General features: G+C 26.1%; 2 protein-coding genes across 2 annotated transcripts in view; both read right to left on the bottom strand.

Moving 5' to 3' along the window:
* Positions 1–16,247, bottom strand: part of LOC132923007 (CXXC motif containing zinc binding protein) — a 433,444-nt gene that overhangs the window by 19,114 nt on the left and 398,083 nt on the right. The window lies entirely within an intron of this gene.
* LOC132921365 (octopamine receptor beta-3R-like) overlaps positions 1–16,247 on the bottom strand; it is a 168,144-nt gene that overhangs the window by 5,435 nt on the left and 146,462 nt on the right. The window contains exon 4 of the mRNA XM_060984354.1: positions 7,137–7,251. Coding sequence (XP_060840337.1) covers positions 7,137–7,251 — 115 coding nt within the window. The remainder of the gene's footprint in view (positions 1–7,136; positions 7,252–16,247) is intronic.

The following is a 16,247-nucleotide window of genomic DNA, read 5'->3' as shown; positions in this document are numbered from 1 at the left end:
TATTATAATACACATATACACATATTTGAGAGAAAACTATCCGATTTAATAGAAGAAAAATAAATAATTCTAATGGTGATTATATTTACATCGTTATGATTCGATTATCTTTAGCTGGGCGTTTCGCGTGATGATAATAATAATAATAAAAAATCGTCTCCAGTAAGACGTATAATGACAATACGAATTTAGCAAAACGCATTCTGATATATTAAACGCTTGCGAAACTGGCGAAAAGCCATTTTAAACGAGCAATTCGCGTAGATAAACATTTTCTACGAGTTCAGTTGATTTAATGATTCGGACGCATTCTGTCTAATGTAACCATAGCAGCAGTCGAAAAGTCGTAAAATGACAATTTAGCTGGGAATTAATATTATACATTTATATTAACTTATATATAATACTAGTGCTAGATCAAGAGATGTGATGCCCCTAGGCCTTGTACCAGAATATTGCCCTTATTATTGATGTTTGTTTATGACAAAACTATAGGGGTTTCGTGCCCATATTGCCATAACACTTATAACTTGTTTTTTTACGTACTTAGAAATTCACTTGAACGTCTCATTCACATGACGGTTGTTTCTCTGTCTAATGTACTTACTTACTACATAGAAAATTCGTGTTCGAAAAAAAAACAATTTTGTGTTGGTATTATCAAACTTATGGTAAAGAAAATTCATGTGATCGTTTTGATTTGATCGATGTTGAATATGGTAATATGGTAACGAATCACAGAGATTACTTTTATGCTTTTTAGTCTAAATTTTTATTTTTTATAAGCTGATAAAATTTCTATTGGAAGTATACCAAATTATTTTAAATTGACTACAAATGTCATAAAATAGTTAACCATTAAAATTATTACTGATTAAAAATAATAATTATTTTAAATACTTGCCTAGTTATGTTATTTATAATATTTAATAAAATTAACAGTTTATCAATAAATTTGTGTATTTAAGGAACTACTATATTTTTTTTATCATAACGCATAGAAGTTATAATATATTAAGAACGTCATAAACTTAATGACTTATACAATTTTTCATACTACTGAATTGAATAAAAGATATTGAAAGGTTCAAATACTGTCAAACCCTTAACTTTACTATTTAATCTGTCACGCAAAAACCTAATTTAATGTTTTCGATTTGTATTGAAACGAAATGAGTGGTTGTTAAGTATTCACATTTGATGTAAATATATTTTAAGTGTAAATTGTGTACATAATTTGTTATTATTAAGGTTACACAATTATTTGTATATATAATATATATATCATTAAGTATTGTGAATAAAAACATTTAAGTTTAATATAGTAATTTATTTTTTAACACTAAAAAATTATTTAGTACGTAAACTGTAAAAATGACCTAAAACAATATAAATACGATATTGTTGGTCGATTTAAATAACATTTAAAAAATTTAATTTTTGTATAGCTCAAAAAGAGTGAAAAATTGTTGAACATTTTACCATGTAATAAAAATAATAATATTAACATTAGGTGAAATTTTAAGTCTTGTTATTTTTTTTTTAAATACAAAAAAATATCAAAAATTGTTTGAGGAGATATTATAATTATTTAACGGGTGAATATCGAATTTCGTAAATGTTTGAACTGGAAATGATCATAAAAAATTAATTTGGCTTTCCAATAGAATTTTTTTTTAGGTTGATAAACTAATAAAGAACTTTTCATAACATTTTTTTAAATTTAGAAGTATAATAAAAAAAATGTTATAAATTTATAATTAAAAAATAATTTACTAATATTTCGCATAATTGGTATGAACTGTATCAAAATTTTAAATTTTAATGCTTATAAAAAAATATTGTGATAATAGATTTTTGATATTTTTTAACTGAGAATTAAAAAAACTATGAGAAACTTTGTAATAAAATTTCAACTATTTTTACTCAGCGAATAGTTTTTAATCGACATTTATAAACAAAAATTTAAATAAATAGCTTAAATATAGTCAAAATATTTTGAAATTTTATTTTGAATAGAAAATGATAATATAAATATTTGATGAAAATATCAAGTAACTACGGTTATTTGTTTCAAAAAACAAATCGATTTTTCCGAAAATTGGATTTGCGTAAAAATACTGGTTTTTCCTTGTTTGTTTTTCCTAACTATAAAAATAAGTACTGGTAATCTTTAAGTTTATCTCTTAAAAGTACAAAGTAGATTCAATTTTATAACCACCCTCATTTTCGAAGAATTTTATCGACATTTACCATGTACTCATAAAAAAAAAAAAAAAACACATCATGATAAAATCAATAGATTCATCGCTCCGCTCAGAATCAAAAAGTAAGTATTACAATATTGTACTCAAAATACTATTTTATTGTAATATATAAAAATAACTATCGTTCTTTATTTTCTATTGCTGATTAGAGTGTGATTGTATAATACCGAAACAAAAGAGCCATCAACAACGATGATGTATAACAAACGGACGAATTTTGCCAGTTAATTTTTATGTGAGCCTCTCGTTCGACGTCGCATCAGCGGAGTTCTTAATTCCACGGATCCATAAATAAATTGAATTAATACCGACTAAAGCTTCTAGTGGATATTGTACAGTTGTTCGTAGTGTTCGTACTCGATATTATTATTATAATTTTCTGAAATGCATCTCATCTTATTATTATTATCGGATGATGCGAAAATCTCCCACAGAAACGAATGTTTCTTGGATCACTGCCTAAGCGCCGCGAGGAGGTACGTGCGGGATTTGTATTATTATTATTATTATTATTATTGTTGTTATTAATATTATCATCTGAAAACACTATACAGAAATGCGAAAATAACTATAATATGATACCCGTCTATCGTCGCTTACATCGATTTATTTTAGTGTATTTTGTATTCTTATTTTCATCTTTTTTTTTTATCTTAACGATATTATTTTCCATTCGTGCTGAAAAAAAGAGGCCATAATTATATGCACTACACCAATTGTTGTTATTTCAATTCATCGGCACAAGCTCATATAATTGTAATACAAATAATAATAACTAGAATGAAATCGTTTATCTCTTATTATTTACATTTAGGAAAAAAATAAAACGTTTGTCCAACAACACAATTACCTACGTACTACCTTCTTCATTCACGTAATCGTATTTGTTTATTTATGATTTTTGGGTAGAGACCTATGAAAAACAGTTGAATATAAAAATTAGATTAGAATAATAATAGTGATATTAATTATATTAACAAATGTTTAACAAGACTATACAATTTCCAAATAGTTGTAACAATATGAGAAAATATTGAGGAGTTTAAATTAGGGATAGATTTAATATGCACCTCATAGGCTCATTCTCCACGGATATCCCTAATTACTTTGAATTGCGAAATATGAAAGAACACGAATTAACTGGGAAAATACTGTAAAACTTAGTTGATAAGGACTAAGAGATATAAGAATGGTATGAATTTATTGTATCACTGTGATTATTTGTTTTGTAGTTTTATTAAATTACGTCTAAAATTCGGTCACGGACTCGTGGACAGACGGCAAGGAACCGTGTGCATTTTTTATTTATACTGATATTGTTGTTGACTGACCCGTTACACGTTGTGTTTGATATCCACCATCTTAGGGCCTTACGTTTTCAGTGAAAATTGTATTTAAATAAATAATAAATAACATTAATCTACAAAAGTAAGTACTGTCTATTCAAGACACCTAGTCATTTTTATAACATATTTTTTAAAACAGTTAAATAAAAAAATCCTAAAATTTAATGAAAATTGACCAAATTGTATAGATATTGGATAGCGTATAATTTAACTGTAGCGTAGTGTTGAGTTATTTTATTGGTTTTCTAATTTTATTTTAAACTTTAATTTAAATATTATGTTATGTAAATGAAGAAAATAGATCAGGTAAATCAGAGAGCACAACTAATGTTGTCTCGCCTAAATCGTGTTATAGCTATGTTAACTACACCATAAACATTTTTAGAAAAGTAGTTGAATCTCCAAAATTATCCATACGTTATAGATGGATGAAGGCTGAAGTAAGCAAATCGTTCATCCATAGAATATTATAAGAAATAAAATATAGTAATAGAAAACTCAATTTGTTTAACAGTTTCAAGTATAGGTGACAAAGAAAAGAATTTATCATTTTGTGATTAGACACTACATAATCCAGTAATCCAGTAATTGAAGATAAATTAATTTTTACTGACGTATCTACTTTAAAGAATAACTAATATTCTTATAAAAAACCAAAACTTAATTAGTTTTAATTTAAACGATTTCCACTTAATTTTAAAATTTTAAAAATAATATGAAAACATAATGGTCATCTTGGGGAAAAAAAATTAAATTGCTTATTTGTTAGTAAGATTTTCAAAAAACAAATTTTGAAACTTATGTCATTCAATTGAAATTTTAAATACATTAATTTTCCACGGAGATACTAAGGGTGTTACAGGAGTTCTGGGACACACTATATACACTACGGGTAGATTTAAATTCTTGTCGACCCGTTTTACATAAAGTTAAAATTCATTTCTGTTAAGTTGTACGCCAGTTGACTTTCTCAACATGAAATTAATAAATATTCCAATTACCCTGAAGTTAATCCTTTATTCATTTATTTTATTTTGGTATAATTCTTTACAAAAGTCTTATAGACTGTGACTTTCATAACTTGGGTATTTTCCAGTTCTTAAATTGGCGACCCATATGTATTAAATCAGTGTCGTAAGCAATCATAAATCATTACAAGACTGATTACAAAAACATGATGCATACATTTATTCTCATCGAACGTATAAACGCGTGTGGTCTGTGAACAATTTTCTCAAATAATTGAACTACAAGATTCAAAATAAATTTAAATAATGAAAAACATATTGTTGTTTGAAAACATTTTACGAGCAGAATGCATTTTTAAATTTTGATTTATTTTGAATATTTCAATAGAATGGTATCACGCATATTTCAAGTAATACTAAAAACGATGACAGGGTTTTTATAGCAGTTTTCGGCCATGTTTAATAACCGTACAGGATTTGGAGAGACCCCAAATTATAGAACGTTCAAGTATCCAAATGGACGCAAGATAAGGCGGCTAATGCGTATATTTACACTTTCCAAAGCGTGTTTGTACTGTCGTCGGTATTGGCGAGCGTCCTGATGTGCGCGTTTATCGACGATACGTGTCACTGATAAAGTTTTAAAAGTTCAAAGACGTTCGGTATTAAGTTTGTCAGCAATAAATAATGCTATCAGCATGTAAGGCAACCGATAACATAGTCAATGAAGAAATTCACGGAACAATAGCGTTAACTTTACTCCCCAGAGTACGCAGTGAGCGCTGCACTGAGAGTCCAATTTTAATAATGTCGTGACCTTTAAGATTTATATCACTACAAAAAAATATTGTGCCACTATTTTTCATTATTGTACATAAATTTCAAATGTGGCAACCCTATAACATGCGCGTCGTCTTCACAGATACTGTTCTACTATAAAAACTCGCCTATACTACTATATTAAAGGAGCGTTGTGTGGTTTTTTTTCAATTTTAAAATAATAATAAAACTATTTAGGTATAAAAGAGTACGGTATAAAGAACCAAGAGAAACCATTCGTAGTGTGTTATTATGTGACTCCATTAAAATTAATGATGATAAAGTCCACGCATTAAACCGTTACGATATATATATATATATATATATATAAACACTTTTACTATATGTACCTCAATGGCTATATATAGATTATCGTAGCTGTAGCTAAATTGGAATAACACCCAGAGATATTGAATTTTTGTAGGTTTTAAACATTTAAAAATGAATAATACAAATTAGGTAATTGATAATTTTAAATTATAATCGTACGCACGTATCAAAAAGCAAAGCAGTATGCCAGTATAGGTACTTATTTATTATTGAACTATATTCAGTTTGCAGGAGGATCTAAAGCTTAATAATCGGCCGAGATTATTGATCGTATATTAAATATATTTTTTTAGATTCTGAATGTATAAGTTTTATAATGAAGTGTGTTTAAAAAAAAATTAATTTTCGATCTGTCATCACGTTTTTAGAGGTATGCTAAATGTTTCAGTCTTTAACTTTGAGGGAGGTCTCTGGTAAGGAATTAGATATATTTAGTATTTTTTGAAGGGTTTAAGAGGGTGTAGCATAAAAAGGTTATACGGTAAAACTAAAAAAATACGAATAAAGCGGGAATATTTACACAGTTCTGGTTTCTGATAAAACCGTTTTTTTTTTCATTGTAGTAACTCAATAATTATAAACGTTAGAGATTGAATTTCAATTAAATATTATAATAGCATTTATTATAGGTGATAAAATTATCAAAATAATTTAAGCAATAACTGGGCATTTAACATTTTGAACTTCTTTTAGTTGTTTTTCGATTTATATATTTTATTAAAGAATTTTGATGAATGAAAAAACGCACTATTTTTTTTTTATTGCTATTTTAAATTATAATTTTGAGAAAATGAGATATTTTACACAAAAAGACTAATGATTTCAATTGTTTTGTTGTGATTAAAAATTTTTAATTTATTAGTTTAACCTACTGTATTACGGATATCGGGGTATTAATGTAAATATAATATTATAAAGTACCCTTAAAAACAAAGGACATTTCGGCCAGAATAAGATTTCAATGAGTTTATATTTGATACATCCATTATAGCGACCTACTCAATGACGAAGTACACTCAAAACCTACTAGACAGCGACATACTTGTGTTTTTTTTTTAGAAATAAGGCACACATCCGTATGATGGACCGAACAGATTCAAAAATATAACCAGATTTATTCATCTCAAGTGTCAAATTTATAATATTGTGTTATTTATAGTTATACACGCTATATTAATTACATACATACTCAATATTGTATCGCGAATAATACGTTTTATTTAAATGTTTCATTGCAGAGTACGCATCCACAACATTATTCGTTTGCCGCAGAGTATAATATAGGCAGTATACAGTGTACCTATACTATTTCAATATCTAGCTAAAAGCTAAAGCGAATAAAAAAAAGCGTGTCGCAATAGTATAATGTGTATTGTGTAACGCGTATAATATTATAAAATTTTTACCAAAGAAAAAATGGCAACCAGCACAACAGGAATACGCCCATGATGATCCCCAGCGTGCGAGCAGCTTTGTGTTCGGTCCTCCAACTTGTGCTAGTGGTCTTTGTCGCCGTTGGAACTGAAAAATAAAATATCGTAAAAATAGTTTTTTAATCTCAGATGAAATAGTACGCGGTGAATGATATGAATTTTCATACGCCAAATATCGTCAGAAAACCGAAATGTATTTTATCAGTTAATTAAATACTGTTCTTACACATGCAAACTATACAAATTAATATTATTATATATTCCGAACCGTCGTGGTCGTTTTGAAATTTATTCTAAGTGTTTGATACAGAATATGAGATATTATAGTTTTTAAATCGTGGATTTCATGTGTGTGTGTGTGTGTGTGTGCAGGGCGCTAGTGCGAGTCTGTATTTACGGGTACATCGAGATGTCAAAATCAGCTCACGTAGAAGTTAAGGAAACTATAATTAAAGTTATCCCGGGGGAGAGGGTATTTGATAATTAATGGTGTACCGCGTAAATCACAACGGTAGCAGCAGTTAATTAGTCCAGCATCCTGATAGTAAAATATAATATATCAAATATTGAAATATCAATAAAGTTTGGTGCGCATTTTATTCCACTGCACTGACGGTGGATAATGTTCAACAGTAACCACCGAAGTCGTACATCAATATTTTAATTTCAGTATATCTGGTAAAATATATGAATACAATTATTAACCTTTTTTTAAGAAAGGTTTGATAACTAGAAAAAAACTATACGAAAAATGTTTTAGATAAACCAATTATTTTTAACCTATGTCACAACAGTTTTGAAATTGTATAAATAAAAAAATTAGGCATTGATTAAACCAAGTTGACCGACTTGTCAGCATTTGTTTTGTTCTCTTTTTTTGGTAATCGTATATTTTTTCAGAGAGGGCACTTAATCTTAAATTTCAATTTTCATGAACAGCACCGTATTACCGTTATTCAGCTTTATTTCGATTTAATTATAGAATCGGTTACTTAAAAATGTGTCTTAAGGCCAGCTGTTGTATCAATTACAGAGATGAGCCCAACTAAAAAAAAACATTTTGTCATACCATCGAAACGTTTCAATGTTTTTTAGAAGTTGGCATCAGCAGGAAGCACAGTTTGGGCACTGACATTGATACACGGCGTGACACAAGTTATTCTTTTCGAACAGAGTTTATGAATTTAACCTATTCAGCCACTTTTCTTTTAATTTACTAAATCCATGCCCAAAGTGTTAGCAAGAAAACAGTCGGTAAATCTATTCTAAAAGTCCGTTACGATTTTCATTAAAAAATAAAGAATGTAAATAAACGCAGCTGCGTCCTTTAAACAACTCGCTGTACCAAAGATAAACCTAAAAAACCCTTTTCTAATTCACGTTTAAATTAATTTTGTGATTTAATTAAAATTTACTGGTCTCATGAGTAATTCGTCTGCGGTGGAAGTACAAAGCTCTGCTAAAATTTTAGCCGGTCTTCCGTTCACGGGATTACGCTGTTTTACTATATTGTGAAACATAATAATATAATATTTCGATGTAACGAGTGGCGTGACTGTGTGTGTGTGCCAGCCACGATTGAAATCATGATGAGTCCAATAGCTTATTTACATTTCTCGCGTGGTTTGAAACATCGCGCGTTCTATATTATTTTTGACGGGCGCACCCAAATGTGTCACAAAGATGATCTATGTAAATCTTCCAATGATAAATTAACAATTATTTGATTCGGTCGAAAGACAACATGACAAGTGAAACCCACCGATGTCAAAATTATAGAGCGCTCAAAAATATATTCTTTACCATACTATCCAAATGTCACTACAACTTATTTTAAAACGCCAAAACAAATAATATATAATACAGCTAGAGTGCGATTTAAATATTTAATAATATATAAACAAACTTTTCATAAATGACTATGTTTAATATGTTGGCCGTATTTTTTAACCAAAGTTTTTAGATTTATTTTGAATGTCTTCAAATAAATTTATTAATGGTTTATACTAGTATTTATACTTAACTTTATTATTATTATTTAGATACAAAATTAGAACACTGAAAAAGATTACATATTGTTTTACTCTTTTCAAAACTATCGTGGTTTTTGTCAACACAAAATAGATACAGTTTTAATATTTTATTTAGTGTTTGGTATAGTAATTGGAAGCATTAAAGAAAGACGCTATCATGCGTACAACTTTAACCGTAAAATAAAATAAAAATACATTATTAATTTTTATCTTTCGCTGTATTGCATATATATGCCAATTTAAATAGTTATAAAATTATTTAAATTTAATTCACGTTAATATTTTTATTTTTGAATTATATAGATTTTTTTAAATAAATTTGCATGTATAACGATGTCGTTGCTATTCTGTTATTATTGCTTATTCAAATACAAAATTAAAGTAGTTTGAAATTTTCGTATGCATGTCGATAAATCAAAAAATGTAATTTAAAATACTGTAGATAAAATTGATCAAATATAGAAATTTCTATATTAGTAATTATCCTGAAACTATTTTAAGTTTTAATAAATATTTTTATCAATTGCATAATAATATGCGTAGTAATATATTTTAATTATTATTTGCTCAACAATTCATAGTCTATAATCTTGATGTATTAATTATAATTCAATGCAATTAGTTATTTTTGAAGAAATATTATTGGTAAGGATACTGTTAAAATATAAATGGAAAAGGATAAATAGCCTCATTTGATTATCTATAGTACTAATGTAGAGTTTATTATTAGTCTCTCAACTTTAAACAGATATTGAGACTGTACTTGATATTTTTTTTTGTTATTAGCGCAGATTTTGACATTGACGACCAAAAATAAGGTCGAAACTTGATCAGCAGGCACTGTTCATTGTATATAAGTAAAACATTTTAACTATTGCGATTGGAGATAGAATCAATAAAAGTCAACGATTATTATCGATGTATTATAATTTATAAACTTATAATACTAGATTCAATTTAATCACACAACATTGACCTATCGAAAAGCGGTAAATACTCGTATTTCAGTCTCAGCAGAATAGCATTTAATTTGGTGTAATGATGATGACGGTGTTCCGCTTTTATTTAGATAAAAATCTGCCTTTTGCTATAAATCCCGCCGAGTAGCTTAATTGCGTAGGTACTAGTTGTAGTGGTGCAATTTAATAAATTTTTTAAATGATTTCCTCCTTCCTCGTTCCCCCTCGGACAACTACCCATTTTCGTTTTAATGTGGGTTCTTACACGAAATCCAATGTTATAATTTAAGTGTATGATTATATATACGTAAACATATATATATATATATATATATATATATTTGTAGGTCAAATTCTGGGTAGACTACGACCGACCGTAGTTGTACTGTGGTGCATTCAAAACTCCGACCCACCCATTTAATGTATACTACGTACTCTCTCTCGGGATCGATGCAGATGCCACAACGAAGCGTTCAGATTAAAATTAAGGATATTATTGAAACTCAATGAATCTGAGAATGAGTTCTGCAGACCGACAGAGTAGATAGTTATGTGTTGTGTATTATACGTGTTGTTGATATGAATTTAAACTGTTATCATCACTAGTGTTATTAATTATTATGCCAAAACTATATATACTAATCGACAGCTAATGCGATTAGCCGTTTATCGCGTAACACCGTGGCATGACGTTATATTACATCAAACACTAATCGCCAACGTAATCGATCAATATTTGAATCCACATAACATTTTACAAGTTCAAATTGATTAATACCGTATAATTATATTTTTGGTGGTAATAACAGTAATAACTTCATAATTATTAAAGTATGGTTTTATATAATTGACTAAAATACAGGATAACAATATTGACTATAGATTTTATTGTAAGCATAAATAATTGTAAAGGCACAATATTGAATCGTAAGAGATAAACACGGTCTTCATAGAAATACTATCCATTAGATTTATTTTCAAAAACAATTATTTTATATAGAATAGTCCAGTCATATTGTTGTTCATTTATTTATCATGATCAAATTATGTGTGAGACTTAAGTCACTGCAAATTGTTCTGGGTAGTTATATCTATTCTTATGAAATTAACAAGCTCAATAGATATAAAGCTTATTATTTTGTATTTAATATTAAATTCTGAACAAAGCATCTGATTACGGATAATTTTTAATATTTATGTAACTCATACATATACTTATATAATCTAAAAAAAATTGATCATTTTTTTGTCGCTGTTTAAAAATAAATAACTAAAATACTTTTTTAAAATATAAATGTTGTAAAAGATATTTATATTATCGTATCGAAAATTTTCAACTTTTTTTTGATTTTTTAAATTTATATTGTTAACATTTTTTCTTAGTAAAAAAGCTTGAAAAAGTAATAATACATGTATCTTAATGAATTATCAATAACTACTATAAAAACACCGAATAGTTATAATTTTTTGAAGCGTTTAAGATTTTAATAAAATTGGAAATAAAAACGAAAAATAACTATTTTTATTTTAAAGATTTTAGTTATTTTGTTGTTATTAAAAAAATAATATTATTTCTAAGGTATAATTTATAAAATTCAATATTAATAGACACTTGCACGTCATCAATTCTACGCAGTATAGTTTTTTGCAATAAATGATTTATCATTGAGTTCAAGTTTAACACATACATTACAGAGGTATATCATGGCGAGGGACATTCGATTAAAACTTACTATTCAATTTCTTAATTTTTTTATATGTGTAAATAAAGTCAAATTCCGAAAGTGTCATATAACGTTTAATTTATTATTATATTAGATTTAAAATTTGAAATTGGATGATTAAATATTAAACGTTAAATGTGATAATATCAAAAAAAAAAATAAAACTTCAGAAACTAAATACTAAATACTTAAGAAGTTAGAAGTACCTACATTACGTAATATAAGAACATAGAATAAACACAGATACATGATTTTTATTGGGTATATGTATATCATACAAAATTGAGATATATTGAGAGTATATTATATAATAAATAGATATAAACTTAATAATAAGTATGCATAAGTAATGCATTGTTATCATATTAAATTATCTAAATTTTATAAGTTAAGATATTTATGCATTGTTTAAAATAAATAAAATGTTCTTTACAACGGAAAGACAATTTCCTTAACTACCTTGATTATTCTAGCTAGATTTATTTATAACACACAATCACAAATAATAAAAATATATTATTATATTAATATCATGTTATAATAGACATTTTTAAATTAGATGTTAATCTTATTTATTTATTTTATATTTGTTTTTTATTGATTATGAGAAATTTTGGCTTCGATATTTAGACCATTAGCATTACGTAAATAAATATATATTTTTTTTAATTAAAAAATAAAGAGATATTAATGATAATTTGTGCTTGAGTAATAAGAAATGGAATCAATAAAGCTGATTTTAAATTAGATTATAATTTTACATATTTACGATAAGATTGATTATTTGTATATCTCTAATAATAATAGCAATGTGACAATAATATTGATTTTAGTAATAAATAATAATATATTGTTATCTATAGTTAATCAACTATTTTGATTTAGATTTTTTTTTTAAAACTGAATAGTATATTATTTTCATTCTCTGAGTTTGGGCTTAAGATTATATTAGTTTTTATTCTCTAAGGCCTAAGTATTAAGCTTTCAGCTTAATACTACTATAAGAACATTTACATTAGTCCGTTTGCTAGTAAACATTAATATACTTAAACAAAATGTCTATATAACGGAATTGGGAAAACATAAATATATAGTTTTAGAAGTTGATTAAAATTAAAACTAAATTGTACTATATTCTAGATACTTTTAAAATTAATACCACAGATATTTTGAACCTATAGAAAACGATAAATCATTATTTCAAAACTTGATGTTTCGTGTTTTGTGATGAAAAAATAAACCAAAACCGAAAAATAATGGTGAGCTTTAAAACTGTTAATATATTATCATAAAACACGAAGTTTCAATAAAAGTATGTTATATCTATGAAAAAAGGTTATTTCCAGTAAATAAAGCCTGTATTAGGTTCTTCAAGTTTAAAGTATTTTTTTTATATCCATAATCGTTTTATTTTGAAAATTGCTAAAGTAAATAAAAATTATGTGAAAAAAAAATTATAATAAATAACAGATGTTTAAATTCTGCATAAAAATGTATTACTTAAAATGTTTAATGCTCATAATGGAAAAATTTTAACCATTGACTTTGTTTTAATTTAATACATAGATAGGGCTCAATCCAATATCAGAGATCATCGTTTTGATTCAGCCTAATTGAGAAGAGCGTTATATTATTATTATTATAACCGTATTATTAAATACGTTAATAATTTATAACATTTCAAAACAAGTATGACCTAAGATTTACCTCTATTACGTTTGTATAAGCCGGTTTTATTTCTTATAGTTTTAAAATCTTATAAATGAAAAAAATGCATTGAATATAAAAATTATTTTTATGAAATTGATCTAAGTACCCTTATATAAGTATTTAAAATATTATAACTTAAAGTACTCAAAGCTATAGTTTTAATTTTAAAAGTATTACCTTATACAAATATATAGGTGCCTATATCTTAAAGTAAACTGTCTTAAACATTAAATAAAATATATGATTGTTGACATAATAAAATTTAAATTTAAACTGTTACTATAAATGTTAGTTATATATATTTAGCGGTGCATAGATAATAAAATCGAAAACACAATCGAAATAAACCCTGTAGGTACTACAGTTTCAAGCTTTTATAAACATTACAATATTACAAAGTGCAAATACAAACAAGTATAATATCGTTGTAAAATTATAATTTTAAGCCTGAAAAATAACGGTATAGTTTGAAATTTAATTCAAATCTAAAATAATCGACGAGGATTTCAATTATTTATGATAATTAAAAGGGCATGAAAAAATTCAATACTTTTTTCGAATCCAATTATTGTCCAACTCACGTCTCAAAGTTCAAACTAATATTTTTTTGCCTATATTTTTCCATCATAACTTCAGATATTCTAAAAATTTAAATTTGAAAGAATTATTGACAATATAATCAAGTTCTAGATTTTATAAAGTAGAATTAATTAATATAAAATTTAAAAACCAATAGCTTCGCTTCTACGTGTAGAATTACATGAAGTATTAATTTGATAATATTATAAAAATATTATGTATATTAATGACTCTTATGACTTAAGAAATGAAATGAAATGAATATTCACTAGATTAATGTAAAATAATCACTTGACCTAATTAGATTTTAATTAATTTTTTAATTTAAAAATGTTATATACTTATTGTACCTATGTGTGCATTATAATCAAATAAATAAACCGTTCTCCATAGTTTTACTAATTATGTAATATTACGCTAAGCAATAAGGAGATAAAGGATGAAATATAAATTCATTTTTCATAGGTATTGAAAAATAAACTATATATATATAGTTAATAATAATAATATAATATAGGTACTAGGTATTTACCTACTTGTCAAAAAAATGGAAAATAATTATTGTGACGATGACGGCTGAAAAAGTATGTATTTTTATCACATACCATTACGTATGTATCGAATAGTTGATATATATTTAAGCCTATACAAAAATTGATAGACACATACGCATCTCTTGACAACCTAACTTTCGTGTCATGTATACAAATTTAAATAAATTTAAATGCGGTTTTAGATTCTCTTGCAGACTATTGGTTTCAAATATAATATATATATTTTTGAACTGACACGTATCACGAATACAATAACACGATTATGTCTTTTAAACAAACTATATCTCAATGCTCTTTGAGTCTGATAGAATATTTTGCATCGAAAAGTCATAGTATAATTTCCCACAAAGTAACGTAAATCATTCGGATTTGAACACGTTAGTATGACTAACTCCTTTGTGTTTCTGAAATTGTAACGACAATCTGAATTAAAAAGAATAACAGGTATACAAGAGAACAAACATTATTGAATGAAGGTATATAAATTTGTTCGACGTCAATACATTTTCTGATAAAATAATATCATTATTTTTAAAAGTTGCCTCTAAAAGAGTAAGAGCCAAATAAAATCGAATGTTTACTTTAATGGTCTATAGTATATATTTTTATTTTGAAAACACTGTGTACTAGTGTTGTTGTCTCGAGGAATTATCTTCTCTTGTTCTGTAATTATAAAATTAATTCAAAGTGTCAAGCATTGAACCAACAAAAAATAAAAGCAAAGAAAACTTAAGTTAAAATTGTCTAGTCACAATTAATGTCGTATGGAGATATTCCCACCACTTCTTGTTTTAATGTGGGTGTGTATAGAGGATAAAAATGTTTTCCTTTTTTTTATTTAAACAATACGAGTATATATTCATTTGTAAATGAGAAACGTTAAGAAATGTTTTATTTGTTCAAAATAAATAAAAAACAAAAAATATGTGACAAAATAATTATTCAACAACAACAATGAGTAAATGGATATTCGAGATCAACGAGTATAAATAGTAAAATTGTTCTTATTTAGTATATACATACATGATATAATTAGCGAAGTCTCATAAAATATCTGTATAAAACATACATACATTAATATGTGACGTTATTATATTTTAAGGTATTTTATTCATTAATTTAGTCTTTTTATTATCCACAATCTGTCTCCAACTAAATGTGCTTAATAAAAATATGAGGTATTTGATGTCAATATAAATGGATTTTAACGTCAACACAGATCTTTCTTTATTTAATAGCAATTTGATATTTAAAAATTATTCATTAAATATTATATATTTATAATAAATTATATTAACAAGCTAAATATATGTAGGTATATCTTTATTTATTGTATGTTTTGCGTAGTTGCATAGCTATAAAGGTCACTCGTACTTAAATATATACATATAAATAAATAAATAAAATAAATTAAACTTATAATGATATTGTATTAATTATATTTTTTACGCTAAATATGTATAGGGCAATTTTGTTTGAAAAAATTCGAAAAATTCTGGGTATTCGGCGATTTTTTATGACAATA

The sequence above is a fragment of the Rhopalosiphum padi genome, chromosome 2 (assembly GCF_020882245.1).
Source record: "Rhopalosiphum padi isolate XX-2018 chromosome 2, ASM2088224v1, whole genome shotgun sequence".
Lineage (NCBI taxonomy): Eukaryota > Metazoa > Arthropoda > Insecta > Hemiptera > Aphididae > Rhopalosiphum > Rhopalosiphum padi.
The sequence above is the reverse complement of the archived record's forward strand: the minus strand, read 5'-3'. Positions and strand labels throughout refer to the sequence as shown.